General features: G+C 43.3%; 2 protein-coding genes across 2 annotated transcripts in view; both read right to left on the reverse strand.

Moving 5' to 3' along the window:
- DCST1 (DC-STAMP domain containing 1) overlaps positions 1–1,529 on the reverse strand; it is a 3,127-nt gene extending 1,598 nt beyond the window's left edge. Inside the window, exons 1-7 of the mRNA XM_077789303.1 lie at positions 1,475–1,529; positions 1,247–1,375; positions 1,026–1,165; positions 764–941; positions 476–619; positions 266–387; positions 33–187 (exon numbers count right to left, since the gene is read on the reverse strand). Of these exons, the coding sequence (XP_077645429.1) occupies positions 33–187; positions 266–387; positions 476–619; positions 764–941; positions 1,026–1,165; positions 1,247–1,375; positions 1,475–1,529 (923 nt within the window). The remainder of the gene's footprint in view (positions 1–32; positions 188–265; positions 388–475; positions 620–763; positions 942–1,025; positions 1,166–1,246; positions 1,376–1,474) is intronic.
- A 2,379-nt stretch (positions 1,530–3,908) lies between these two features.
- On the reverse strand, positions 3,909–12,602 carry DCST2 (DC-STAMP domain containing 2). The gene is made up of 15 exons (XM_077789304.1): positions 12,326–12,602; positions 9,161–9,331; positions 8,960–9,061; positions 8,667–8,864; positions 8,501–8,566; positions 7,791–8,004; positions 7,558–7,715; positions 7,312–7,476; positions 7,064–7,231; positions 6,868–6,968; positions 6,653–6,783; positions 6,431–6,546; positions 6,264–6,354; positions 5,973–6,170; positions 3,909–4,155 (listed from the first exon to the last, which is right to left on the reverse strand). The coding sequence occupies exons 1-15, from the start codon at positions 12,600–12,602 to the stop codon at positions 3,909–3,911; spliced, it is 2,403 nt and encodes an 800-aa protein (XP_077645430.1).
- Between the last annotated feature and the right edge of the window lie 2,127 nt (positions 12,603–14,729).

A 14,729-nucleotide genomic window follows, 5' to 3' on the forward strand; every position in this document is an offset into this window, starting at 1 on the left:
CACCCCCACCCCCTGACCATCCCAGGGCTCACGAGAAGAAGACGAAGAGGAAGGTGAAGGACAGCAGCAGGCGGAAGAAGGAGACGGCCAGGCCCAGGCGGGCGCCTTCCTGCCGCAGCTGCGAGGTCACCTCCTTCCTCAGCTGCTCCGCTACCTCGGTGCCCACCAGCATCTTGTGATGCTCCTCCTGTGGCAGAGGGGCCATGGGGCAGGACAGGGCCACGGGCACAAGGGACAGGCACCCACAGGGCGCCCAGGCACCCACCTGGTAGGCAATGCTGGCGCTGAACTCCTGGCCGAGGCTGTTGACGGAGCTGTTCACCCGGTCATACATCTGCCCGAAGTTCCCATCCACGGGGATGTTCTTCTTACACCACTGCTTCATGACTGCAGAGATGGCACAGGGACGGTGCCACAGCTGAGGGGCAGAAGTGGATCTGCCCCTCCAAGGGAGCACGGGGTCAGGGTCACCTACGTTTGACCGAGTGGCAGAGGAACCCAAACTGCATGGGCAGGCAGATGAAGTGCTTGACGAGGGGCATGGTCACTTGTTGAATGCATTTCTTGTACATGTGCTGGAACTGCTTCGTGCAGCGCTGCAGGCCCCTCTGGACCACAGCTGGGGGACAGGAGGAGCCCTCAGCTGCCTGCTCAGCCCCAGCCCCACTGGCACGCCCCCAAGCAGGGTGTCCTGTGGGTTCAGCACTGGGATCTGGGGCAGCCCCCTCCCCACGTGCTGCCAGTCCCCGTCCACCCCGCTCACTTTCACAGCGAAGTTTGGTCTTTGTCTCATAGATCTCCTGGGTGCTGCGGGCTGGCTGCGTGCCCGTCTCGGGCTGTTGCCTCAGGTCGTAGCCCTCCTGGCTGGCCACCTGCTCGTTCAGCTGCACGAAGGCCTGGGAGATGTTCTGCATCTCGGTGTTGAGCGTCTCCGCGCTCTTCTGCCGGGGCACACACAGACACAGGCAGAGGCTCGGTCCCGCTCCCCTGGCCGCCCTCACCCCCTGCCCCAGAGCCCTCCTCACCACCAGCTCCTCCATCACGTGGCGCAGGGGGGCTGTCGATGCCTGCCACAGATGTCCCGTGTGGTTGACCTGTAGCTCCACCACGCACTCCATCGAGCGCTTCGTCTCCATCAGGTTGTACCAGAGGTTGGCCCCGGGCCCTGGTGGCAGCAGGGGTGGCTCAGAGCCCTCCAGCTGCCAGGAGCCCACTGGGGGGACACAGGGATATGGGGGGACCCTACCGTTGTAGATGGCAGCGAAGACAAAGGAGACGACGTAGAGCCGACCCTCCTTTCCCAGGAATTTGGGGACCATCAGCAGGTTGGCACAGCGGAAGTGGGGGGACGTGGCCCAGCCCAGGGCAGTCACCACTGTGCAGAGCAGAGAGATGAGCCCGTGGTCCCACAGAGAACCCCCTGGGGCTTCTGATGGTCCCCATCACCTCAGCCCCATCCCTGCCCCATCCTCACCTGTCAGCCCCCAGGTGAGCTTCACCTTCTGTGTCTCTGACAGGTCCAGAGGCATGATGAGGAGGTGGCAGAGGCCTGCAACACCCAACAATGTTCCTCATTCTTCCTAACGTTCCTAAGGTTCCAATTCTTCCAATGTTCCTAATTCTTCCTCAAAGACTTAAAAACTCACCAACAATTTGCCAATAGTTCGTAACACAAACCTTATCTCCAGCTCAAAAGAGACATCCACAAACAATAATCATACATTACATAGATAATCTAACCAATACAACCCCAACACACACACAAAAAAATACAAAATACTCAAGACAGCATAATTACAGGACTTCAAAACACAAGACTAGAAATCTCTACATCAAAAGTCCAAAAAAATCTCACCTTAAAAATACTTAAAATTACAAATAACAAAACAAGCAAACCACAAAATATGCAACTCAATACCAATGCCAACACTTTACAGGATTTAAAAGAAATCAATTAGATCAGGCCAATTTTAGAGATCACCATTGATAAACTTACACCACTTTTCAAATTATTAAGCAGACTAACATCAAATCTCCCAGAACCCTCACACCTAAAACCCAAAAAAGCCCCTAAGAAAGTTCCTAAAGCCCTTCAACACAAACAAGCACATCACTGTGCAGTGTCACAACATGTACAAAATGTACAATTTTTTTTTATTTTATGTACAAAATCACAGACGGGATGGGACTGCTGAGGAATGCGTCTCGAGCTGTTTCTTTTCCAGCATCGGTTTCATTACATGGTTATGGCAATGGGAAGATGCCAGCAGCTCACGTTCCAGGCAGCAGCCAAAGAACTCAATGTTACAACTCATTTAAAAGTTTTTTAACCAATCACACAAAGCAAAAGCATATTGACAGTAGTTCTATCCAACCACTCTAAGCACTCATACCTTTGGTTAAAACAATGCTCGCTTATTTGGAATACAATACCTGCTTGTAGGCCTTAAAACACAATGCACAGAGCTCCATTATTAAGCTTAGAACTTCCTAAAATCTCTCTAGATATAATTTTATGTAGTTTAAGGAGTCATTCTAGCCAGGCATTAATACCTTTGTTTTATTTGTCCTTACTTTGGAAATAATTTGGGATATTATAATTTTATTTACTTATTGATTGATTGTTGATTTAATTTATATATTTAATATATATATTATTTATTTAATTAATTATTATTTAATAGGTTATTTATTTATTTGTTTATTTATTTATTTATTATTTTTCTATTTTTTGTCCTAAATCTTCTATTGTTTTCCCCTCCATTTTCTCCCAAAGTTTTTTTTCCCAAATTATTTCCGAATTAAGGACCATTGCTCTATTTGTCCTTACTTTCTACACCTCACACAACTTTTCTGCTGACAAATCTTATATCTAGTACTTATCTCTAATCACACCCCTGCTGTCTCTGTAGCCTGCCTTTTGCAGTTTGCCCAAAACCCTCTGATTTTCAAGAATTCCCACAACCATCAAATCCTTAAATCAAGGATTTCCATTGATCCCACAACGCTCACTGAGGCAGTTGCCCCAAACCCTCTGATCTTCAAGAATTCCCACAACCTTAAATCAAGGATTTCCATGGATTCCTGTAACGCTCACCGAGGCAGTTGCTGCCTCTCTTTTACAGCTTGCCCAAAACCCTCTGATTTTCAAGAATTCCCACAACCTTAAATCCTTAAATCAAGGATTTCCATTGATCCCACAATGCTCACTGAGGCAGTTGCTGCCTCTCTTTTACAGCTTGCCCAAAACCCTCTGATTTTCAACAATTCCCACAACATTAAATCCTCAAAACAAGGATTTCTGTTGATTCCCACAATGCTCATCAAGGCAGTTGCCCCAAACCCTCTGATTTTCAAGAATTCCCACAACCATCGAATCCTTAAAACGACGATTTCCATTGATTCCCGCAACACTCACCGAGGCAGTTGCCCCAAACCCCTCTGATTTTCAACAATTCCCACAACCTTAAATCCTCAAAACGACGATTTCCGTTGATTCCCACAACACTCACCGAGGCAGTTGCTGCCTCTCTTTTACAGCTTGCCCAAAACCCTCTGATTTTCAACAATTCCCACAACCTTAAAACAAGGATTTCCGTTGATTCCTGCAACGCTCACCAAGGCAGTTGCCCAAAACCCTCTGATTTTCAACAATTCCCACAACCTCAAAATGACGATTTCCGTTGATTCCCGCAACGCTCACCGACGCAGTTGCCCAAAACCCCCTGATTTTCAACAATTCCCACAACCTCAAAACGACGATTTCCGTTGATTCCCGCAACGCTCACCGAGGCCAAGGAGCATCCCAAAACCGGCTCCCAGGAGGGCTTTTCTGCAGCGAAACTCATGGGGCTGGCTCCAGAGGAAGCGGCTCCACGGGGCGGGCAGGACCGAGACCACCACTCGCTTCAGGGCTGGGTGGGGAGGACGGCGTGGGCACCGCTGCCGCCGCCCGCGGGCCGTGACAGGAGCGGTGCCGGGCAGCGGAGCTCACTCGTGTTGGGACGTTTCCGAGCGCGGGGAGTTTCTCCCACGGAGTTGATGTCGGTGGGATTCTCCAGCGGAGAGGGAGCGCGGCTGGGGGTCTGCACCACCAGCACCTCCTGCAGCTCTTCATCCCTTCCCACCGCTTGCTCCTCATCGTCAAAGTCGCGGCTGGAGGTGGGGAGACAAGCGTCGGGGACCAGCGGTTGTAGCGGGTGGGAAATGGATTGGAAAATGTTGTTGAAAATTGTTCATGGAAAATCGTTCATTTAAAAAATTGAGGTTTTTTTTAAAAAAATTAGAGAAAATTGTATAGAAAATGTATAGAGCATTTTTGATATAAAAAAATTGAATTTTTTAAAAAAATTATATACAGTTTTATGGAAATTTATGGACATTTTAAGCAGTTTTAAAGAGAAAAGGATTTATAGGATATTTTATAGAAATTTATAGACAATCGTATAGAAATGTATAGAAATAGATAGAAAAACTTTAATAGAAAATTATTTCTAAAAAAATTTTAGCAAATTTTTGTCATTGTACAAATGTATAGAAAATCTTTGACAGGAAATTATTTCTAGAAAATGTTATAGAAATTTATAGAAAATGTACAGAAAATTTTCAATAGAAAATTATTTCTAAAAATTTTTAGCACACTTTCTAATTAGAGAAAATCTTGTAGAAATTTATAGAAAGCTTTTTATAGAAATGTATAGAAATTGCATAGAAATTTTTAAATAGAAAATTATTTTCAGATATTTTTAGCAATTTTTTTAATTATAGAAAAATTTGTAGAAATTTATAGAAAAATTTTAATAGAAAATTATGCATAGAAATTTTTTAGCATTTTTTAATTATAGAAAATTTTACAGAAATTTATAGAAAATTTATCAATACAGAAAATGTGTTTTCTATATTTATTTTAAATGTAGAAAATTTAGAAAGTTTGACAGAACTTTAGAATTTATAGGAAATATTTAAAGTTTAAATTTATAGAAAACCTTTAAAGTTTGACAGAAGGTGCACATAGCGTGTGAACCATATGTAAATTTTGAGGTAAATTTTTATTTAGAAATATTGTAGATAAGACAGACGTTGAGAGAGATATTGGACTAGAAACAAGTTCTAAAGGATGGCTTTACAAATAAGATTAAATAATCACAGAAATAAAACTATAAAAGATACTTTGTGGCAGGACCCATGAGGGGTAATTTTTAGATTATTCTTTTTAAGGTATATATAGTGTGGCATGGTTAAAGCTGATAGACTAAAAAACACTTATAGGATATTGCAATTCTGATTTTGATAATGTGAATTATAACATCTGTATTGTCTCACCCTTCTCATGAGACTGAAAACGAATTTTTAAAACATCTCTCAGCTACTCCATCTCTAAGTCAGAGAAATGTGTAATGCAACACTGACGCCGTTGGGGCAGGAGGGTATGAAAGGACTCCAATTCGGAAGGCTGAGAGTAGAACTGTGATTTATTTCAAATATATCACTCTTTTTATAGAGAGCATCATCCACACCCATTCTATTGGTCCTGAAGTGAGAACATATCACACCATTGGTGTGCAGTGAATGACACACAGTGGCAGAACCTATCTATAAACAATGTGAACAACAGGAGAAATAAAGAATTATTTACATTCTTTCTCAACTGTTTCCCAAGCTTCTGCCTGGTTAGAAACTTTCCATTTTCTCTCTGATTGAACATTCCTTCTCAACTGTTTCCCAGGCTTCTGCCCGGTTAGAAACTTTCCATTTTCTCTCTGATTGAACATTCTTTCTCAACTGTTTCCCAGGCTTCTGCCTGGTTAGAAACTTTCCATTTTCTCTCTGATTGAACATTCTTTCTCAACTGTTTCCCAGGCTTCTGCCTGGTTAGAAACTTTCCGTTTTCTCTCTGACTGAACTGAGGATACCCACACAACACCATGGCTGGAAGGGAAGGAGGAACTGCCATCTGCACAGCCAGTGCTCACCTGGAGAGCAGCCGCTCGCTCTCCTCCTCCTCCTTCTCCTGCAGCTGCTCTTGCAGCCGGGCCGCCGTTCCAAAGGGGAGCCTCCAGCCCTCGATCATGTCCTTGATGCGCTGCAGCAGCCGCCGCCCTCGTTCCTGGCCCCGCAGCGCCCGCTCAGTGCCCAGCCACAGCCCTGGTGTCTCCTCATCACTGGAGTCCCTGCGGGGGCACAGAGGCAGGGCTGAGCTGCAGCCACCCACCCCTGCTGCAGCCCCCCGGGCTCGGGCAGGCCCCCGGCACCCCTCTGCTCACATCTCCTCATCCCCAGAGGCCGGGGAGCTCAGGGGGGCCATGCAGACGGAGCAGGTGTTCAGGATTCTGCAGCACTCGCTGCAATACAGCCCTGTGGAAAATGGGGCTGTCAGGGGGGAACGTGGAATTTTCTGGGGAGGGTGAGCCCGAGCTGTGGGGGCTCCTGCCTGTGCAGTTGGGTGTGATGCAGGCAGTGAAATCCGGCTGCTCTGCCATCCCACAGGTCAGGCAGTGCTTGCGCTGGATGCCCAAGCGGCGAGCGAGGCGAGCTAGCAGAGGGAACCTGCAAGCACAGAGCAAATGATCCACGGGGCAATGCCATCCCCGAGGTCCTTGCCACAGACCCCCGGGGATGGTGCTGGCCTTTTCCATCTCCTGGAAGAGCTTACCTGGAGATGAGGATAAGGAAGAACCTGCTTTTCCCAGTATCGGCCAAGCGCCGGGTGCCAACTTGGCGCAGGGCAAACATCACCCATTCCCGCCGTGCCCGGATGATGTTGTGGAGGAAGACCAGGCGCTCCTGGCATGGAGGGGATGGGGTGAGGGCAGCTGGTGACTGAGGGAGTGTAGAGGGACACACACACACCCACAGGAGGGGTCTCACCTGCTCGCGGGATGGGAAGTAGGCGGCACACACTGCCCGGCGCAGGCGTGCCATGTAGGAACCAAAGATGGAGATGAAGAGCCAGATACCGTACAGGATTCCTGGTGGGAAGAAAACGAGTTAAGCAGGGGGGCACCCCCCTACACCCCCCCATCCACCTGGGTCGTTGAGGGTGCAGTGACCCTGGTCTGCACACCTATGGTGATGTAGGTGCTGTGGTCGGGCTCCACGGGCTCGATGAGGCACACCTGGGACAGCACCGAGACCTCGCCCTCCTGCAGCGCGTTGAAGGCAGAGACCAGATCCTTATAGATCTCACTGGTGTAGCCCGTCCCGTTGACACTGATGGTCATGGTCGACGGCGCTGTGGGCAAGCAGCTCAGCCCTGAGGCCATCCCACAGCCCTGACCCTCAGCCAGCAGGGCACCCAAGGGTGCTGCTCACCCTTGGCAACTATCTCCGCGCTCAGCTGGTGCCGGAACAGGCCGAGTAGCCAGAAGATGCCGTAGTCAGCCAGGATGATGCTGAACCCCAGCAGCGTATGGCGCAGGAAGCTAAAGAGCTGCAGCCCATACTGGCGTCGCTCCCTCCTTGACAGCCACAGCGCACCTGCACGGCCACGGGAGCACCGTGAGGCCGTGTCAGGGGGCTCAGGTCGGCCTGGGGGATCCCCTCGGGGCTGGGGCCGACCTGGGGGGATGTAGCGGCCCCTCTCCAGTGACGACAGGGGCAGCACGGTGGGTTTGCCCTGCTCTGCACACCGCAGGTCCAGCTCCACGAAGCGCCGCGTGATGTAAACGTTGTCGAAGGTGTCGTCGCGCAGGTAGCGGCGCCGGTAGCGCACGGCGCTGCGGGCACAGGGAGGCGGCTGAGCACCTGCACGCTGCGTCCCCGTCCCCATGGGTCACCAGAGCGCTACTCACCAGTAGCACAAGAAGAGGATGGCCAAGAAGGAGACGTAGGAGAAGAGCTCCAGGGCATGGTGGTAGGGCTCCATGTGCTGCTTCACGGCCTCCATCATATCGGCAGACACCTCCCCCAGGCTCTTGCTGGCGTTGAGGTTGACGCTGAAGTGGTGCACGACCGAGATGTTGAACTCAAACTCGGCGCGGACACGGTTCAGGGCAGTAGTGAGGGCTGCAGAGGTGACAAAGGTGTTATGCTTTGCAGCCAGAACCAGAAGAGGGGCACAGAAAAGGATCCATGAAGTGGCTTGGGTTTGTTAATTTGAGATTTTTTTGGTCAATGTACTAAAGAGCATGGTGGGTTTGGTGTTGGATAATTACTAACGTACTTATTTCTTGTTGTGAGGTAGGATTAGGGGAAAGGTAAAGTAGGTTTAAAACTTTAAAAGGGTATAAAGAAAAATTTATTAATAGTAAATTAAAGAAAGAGTAATCAGAATTAGAACAAAACTTTTAGAACACTTTTCTTCTTATTATAAATTTTTTTCTTACTGATAATGCAAAGAAATAAAATTTTAGTTAGTTAAATACTTTTATAAACTTTTAGAATAGTCTTTTTTTTTCATTTATTTAGGGAGAGTGGTTAAAAGCTTTGTATCACTTCCATAGATGTCCCTCAGGCAAAACAATGACAACCCCCAAGCCCCACGTGGCAGTGGGATACTCACGGGCTGCGACGTTGATCCGGATGAAGGTCTGGATGAATTTAGGGATGGTGCAGAACGTGAAAGCAACTGCAGAGAGGGGGATCTCTGTAGGGCTGGGCCCCCATGATGGGGACAGACCTGCCCCATCACCCCATGAGCCCCCCGTGGCAGAGGGACAGGGACTCACAAGTGCTCATCATGCCGCAGAGGGCCTTGAAGCTGAGGACAACGTAGCAGAAGTGGAAGAGGAGTGGGAAGGCGCGCTCGCACCTGTCCTTGGTCTTGTCCATGTAGCGAAAGCATCTGCTCTTGGGGTCCCCCAGTTCACGGTTGCAGATGCTCCCGGCCCTCGACAGCCACAGCCAAACATTGCGCAGGGCCCGGGCTGTGGGCAGGGAGCGGGCATTGGAGACAGGGATGGTCTGAGGGCAGGGTAAGGGGTGCTGGGGCTGGGGACACCCCCAGGGCTCCAACGCTCACCAACGTGTCTGGTGGAGTCCATGATGGAGCGGACGAACTTACGGACACGGTCACCCAGCACCTTGGCATTCTGGCCGATATCCTTAATTTTCTTCTGCACGTCTGCAGAGAGAGGGGACACCCGAGCACACCCCAAAGAGTGAGGGTAGCCCCAGGAAGGGCCTCTCCCATCCCGCCACCTTCCCCCAGGCCCCTGCTCACTCAGCAGTGGCTCCTTGGCACGCTGCAGCCGCTCGGCCGTCTGGTTTCGGGCCAGCTCAGCGCCACATGACAGCGCCTTGGCGACCTGGGAGACGTTGTGCAGGAGATTGGTGCCAGGGCCCTGCACGGTCAGGCACAGCGCCAGCATCATGATCAGCACCTTCCCCTCCCCTGCGAAGAAAGGGCAAGAATCAGTCCCATAATCTGACAGGAAAGAATCAGTATTATAATCTGACAGCAAATAATCAATCTCATAATCTGCCAGCAAAGATTCAGTCTCATAATCTGACAGGAAATAATCAGTCTCATAATCTGACAGGAAAGATTCAGTCCCATAATCTGCCAGGAAAGAATCAGTCTCATAATTGCACAGGAAAGAATCAGTCGCATAAACTGACAGGAAAGATTCAGTCTCATAATCTGACAGGAAATAATCAGTTGCATAAATTGACAGGAAAGATTCAGTCTCATAATCTGCCAGGAAAGATTCAGTCTCATAATCTGCCAGGAAATAATCAATCTCATAATCTGCCAGGAAAGATTCAGTCTCATAATATGGCAGGAAATAATCAATTTTATAATCTGACAGGAAAAAATCAATCTCATAATATGACAGGAAAGAATCATTCTCATAATCTGGCACTAAAGATTCAGTCTCATAATATGACAGGAAAGAATCAGTTTTCTAATCTGACAGGAATCAGTTTTGTAATCTGATAGAAAATAATTAGCCTCATAATTTGACAGGAAAGAATCAGTTTCATAATCTGACAGGAAAGAATCAGTTTTGTAATCTGACAGGAAAGAATCAATCCCATAATCTGACAGGGAAGAATCAGCCTCATAATATGACAGAAAATAATCAGTATCATAATCTGCCAGGGAAAAATCAGTCTCATCATTTGATGGGAAGAATCAATTTCATAATCTGCCAGGAAATAATCAATCTCATAATCTGCCAGGAAATAATCAATATCTCATAATCTGCCAGGAAATAATCAATATCACATAATCTGCCAGGAAATAATCAATATCTCATAATCTGAAGGCCGTGAATTTGATCCCCACACGGGGCACCACAGGTGTTGGTTATTTCACTGCTCTGTTTCTGTCAGGGTTGGGATTGAAAGATGGTATTTCACATCTGGATTTAGATGTTCATTATTTTTATCTATATGACAGTGAGTTCTACAGTATTTTACTGGTAAGTTACAAAATGGTTTTGTTTCTATTTTTACAAGGTCTTTTAAGGAAAAATAATCTAAGAAATGACACTAAAATTATTTTTATTTTTAACTCAATAACTAATAATTTGTGTTTTGCAATGTGATTTTTTTTGTTTAATTATAAAATATGACTTAAACTTATGAAGAAGGTGGAGAAGAAGGATTAGCTACTGCCTTAAAATTTTTATCTTATTTTTATATATATTATTCTATTTTAAAACTTTAAACTCTAAGTTTTCTGCTAGTTGATATTACCCACTCCTATTTAAACGACACATTTATAATTGTATTATTAATCTGTTATATATAACTAATCTGCTATATCTAATCAACAATCTTATTAATCTGTTATATATAACTAATCTATTATATATAACATATTCTTATTATTTGTTATATATAATCTGTTATACATAATTCATAATCTTATTATTAATTGCTATATGTAACTAATCTGCTGTATATAATTAATAATTTTATTAATCTGTTATATATATCTAATCTGGTATATATAACATAATCTGATTATTAACCTGTTATATATAATTAATCTGTTATATCTAATTTATAATACTATTAATATGTTATCTATAACTAATCTGCTATATATAATTTTGATCATAATATTAATCTGTTATATGTAACTAATCTGTAATATATAATTTATAATCTTATTATTGATATGTTATATATAACTAATCTGTAATATCTAATTTTAAATCTTCTTATTAATCTGTTATATATATAATCTGTTACATATAATTTATAATCTTATTCATGTCATCTATAACTAACCTTCTATATATAATTTATAATCTTATTATTGATATGTTATATATAACTAATCTGTTATTCATAACTTATAATCTTATTATTGATATGTTATATATAATTTATAATCTTATTAATATGATATCTATAACTAATCTTCTATATGTAATTTATAATCTTATTATTAATATGTTATTAATTTTGGAAGCTTTTTAAACGGTTTTAGGGTCCCTAACTAATCTATAACTAATCTGCTATATATAATTTATGATCTTATTACTAATCTGTTATATGTAACTAATCTGCTATATATAATTTATGATTTAATATTGATATGATATATGTAACTAATCTGCTATATATAATTTATAATCTTATTATTGATATGTTATATAAAACTAATCTGTTATTCATAATTTATGATCTTATTATTAATCTGTTACATATATAATCTGCTATATATAATTTATAATCTTATCAATATATTATCTATAACTAATCTTCTATATGTAATTTATAATCTTATTATTAATATGTTATTAATTAATTTTGGAAGCTTTTTTAATGGCTTTAGGGTCTCTAACTAATCTATAACTAATCTCCCATATATAATTTATGATCTTATTATTAATCTGTTATATGTAACTAATCTGCTATATATAATTTATGATTTCATATTGATATGCTATATGTAACTAATCTGCTATATATAATTTATAATCTTATTATTGATACATTATATATAACTAATATGTTATTCATAATTTATAATCTTATTATGAATATGTTATATATAATTTATAATCTTATTAATATGTTATCTATAACTAATCTATATATAATTTTTAATCTTATTATGTATATGTTATATATAATTTATAATCTTATTAATATGTTATCTGTAACTAATCTATATATAATTTTAATATTATTATTCATATGTTATATATAATTTATAATCTTACGAATATGTTATCTATAACTAATCTATACATAATTTTTGATCGTATTATTAATACATTTTTAATAAATTTTTAAGCTATTTTTACGGCTTTATAGCCTGTGTTTTTCAGCACAGAAAGTTTGGGATTTTCCCTGTCTCGGCCTCCCACACACTCCCGTTGCTCAGCCAGTGGCGGGCACCCCTGGCACCCCCGCGGCTGCTCACGGGTGAAGAAGTGCGGCAGCGCCAGCAGCACCAGCATCCGCGCCCTGCTGGAGAAGGCCATGCCCAGGCCCGCGCCCGCGCCCAGCAGCACGGCGGCGCCCAGGCAGTGCCAGGCCCCGTGGCCCTGCACCAGCAGCGCCAGGGCCCCGTAGGCGCCGGCCAGCAGCAGGCCCAGCGCCAGGCCGCCCAGGCTGCGGGCGAACCCCCGCGCCTCGCCGCCGGCCCCCGGCCCGCGCCGGCCCCGCGGGGCTCGGCCCGAGCCCGGCGGCGGCCCCATGCCCACGGCTCCTGGTTCTCCCTGCAGAGCCAGCGAGGGTTTCCGCAGTGCTGCCCGCCACGCTCAGGCCCTGCCCGGTTTCCGTTGGGCCCGGCGGTTTCGGTTGCGCTCTGCTGCCAGCTTCTCTGAGGTCCTCAGAGAGGGGAAGAAATGTCAGGGAAATGAAGCCGCAAACATCAGTGGTTCATGTCCAAGAAGAAGACAGAGGAGTCCTTTTACTTTGTTCAAATAAAGGGAGAGGCCTGTCGCTTCAATGGGGCATTCCTCCTGGGTCTCTCCAATTTTTATCCCAATTTCCCAGCCACAAACATCAGCGGTTCATGTCCAAGAAGAAGACAGAGGAGTCCTTTTACTTTGTTCAAATAAAGGGAGAGGCCTGTCGCTTCAATGGGGCATTCCTCCTGGGTCTCTCCAATTTTTATCCCAATTTCCCAGCCACGTTTCCCTTCTCTCTTTCCCCATGGCTGAGGAACTTGAGAGCAAAGAACCACATTTCCCTTCTCCCTTTCCCCATGGCTGAGGAACTTGAGAGCAAAGAACCACATTCCCCTTCTCCCTTTCCCCATGGCTGAGGAACTTGAGAGCAAAGAACCACATTCCCCTTCTCCCTTTCCCTATGGCTGAGGAACTTGAGAGGAACAGACTTGCCAAAACGTCTGATACCAAAGATTCTCCTCCAATGTATAACCCGCCTTTTTAATTTTTAATTCTTACAGAATTTAGGGGTTTCTCCCGTCGTTTCTGTCACCTTTTGTGAAAAACGCTAATTTTTTCAAGTTTAATAATAATAACATGCTTATTAAAATAGTAATACAATTAAAGTAATAAAGTTTAGACTTAGGACAATTATAAGATAATAAAAGGCAAAGAATTACGGACGTTTGGATGCTTTTGGATACTAAGTGGTGAAAAGCATGTTTTGTGAACAAAGGAATTACCTTTAAAATAATATACTTGTTGCATATTCATATATCTTTTATGGTTATGTATACATTCTATTTAAAACAAGAAACTCTGCTGTATGTTAACTGTTTCCTTTAATCTACCTGGCGTCTTTGAATTTGAGCAAGGCTTGAAGAAATTAGTTTCTTCTCATCAGAAGCTATAAATTCTTCTCCTTCGGAAGATTTAGGTGTTCTTTGAAGCTAGTATTTAATTTAAAAAAAAAAAAAAACAGACAAAAAACTTCCCCCCCACATACAGAGTATTTTTTTAACTACTAAAATCTTCATTTTAACTACAAAAGCACAACTAATCAATATAACATAATACATACTGCATAGAACCATATAATATTCATTTTTCGTACCTTGCAATATCCAATTTCATTTATCAGCAAACCTAAAGTTTATTTGTAAAATCAAATATCTCTTTCCATTCATCAATCAGTGAAATCCTTCCCATTATTCCTTTTATCTCTCAGCCCTGGTTTTATCTATCAGCAGACCCACAGCTTGTTTGTAAAGACAAATCCAATATTCCTCTCAGATTGAATTAAAGCCTTCAGAGAAATTAAATTATATTAAGACACATAGATATGAAGTAGAAGTGTAGGTTTAAGTTTTAATTAAATAGAAGTGTAAGTTGCAGTTTTAAGTAAGTTTAAGTTTTAGGTTTTAAGTAAGTAGAAATATATTTTAAGCGGCTTAAGAATTTGTATTAACTAATAAAGGCCCTAAGGCCTAGTTAAAATTTAAGCAACCTAGCCCTAGACATAAGAAAACATAGCAGAACCCTGCCACTAGAGCAGATAGAATTACTCACATAAAATTGATAAAATGACATGCCTAAATAGATAGAATGACTCACATAAATAGATAAAATTATTCAGATAAATTTAAAGTAAGAAAACAGTATATTTTCATAAATAGATATTAATATATGCATAGTGTTTTAGGTAAGAACTGACAGTGCTTTTGTATTAGTTTTGTACCACTTTCGCACATCAGAATCAAGTTCAGATCAGTGTAGAAAGAATGTTTTAGAATTGTGCTTTTAGCTAACTGGGTGTTTTACAAATAAAAAGCCCTGAAGCGGGGTACAAGGATCATCATCAACCATCACAACATCTTCTCTGCCCTCGCCCAGGGCTGCTGCTATCTTTTATATGATATATTACATATTACA

This window comes from Lonchura striata, chromosome 33, assembly GCF_046129695.1.
Source record: "Lonchura striata isolate bLonStr1 chromosome 33, bLonStr1.mat, whole genome shotgun sequence".
In the NCBI taxonomy this organism is placed as follows: domain Eukaryota; kingdom Metazoa; phylum Chordata; class Aves; order Passeriformes; family Estrildidae; genus Lonchura; species Lonchura striata.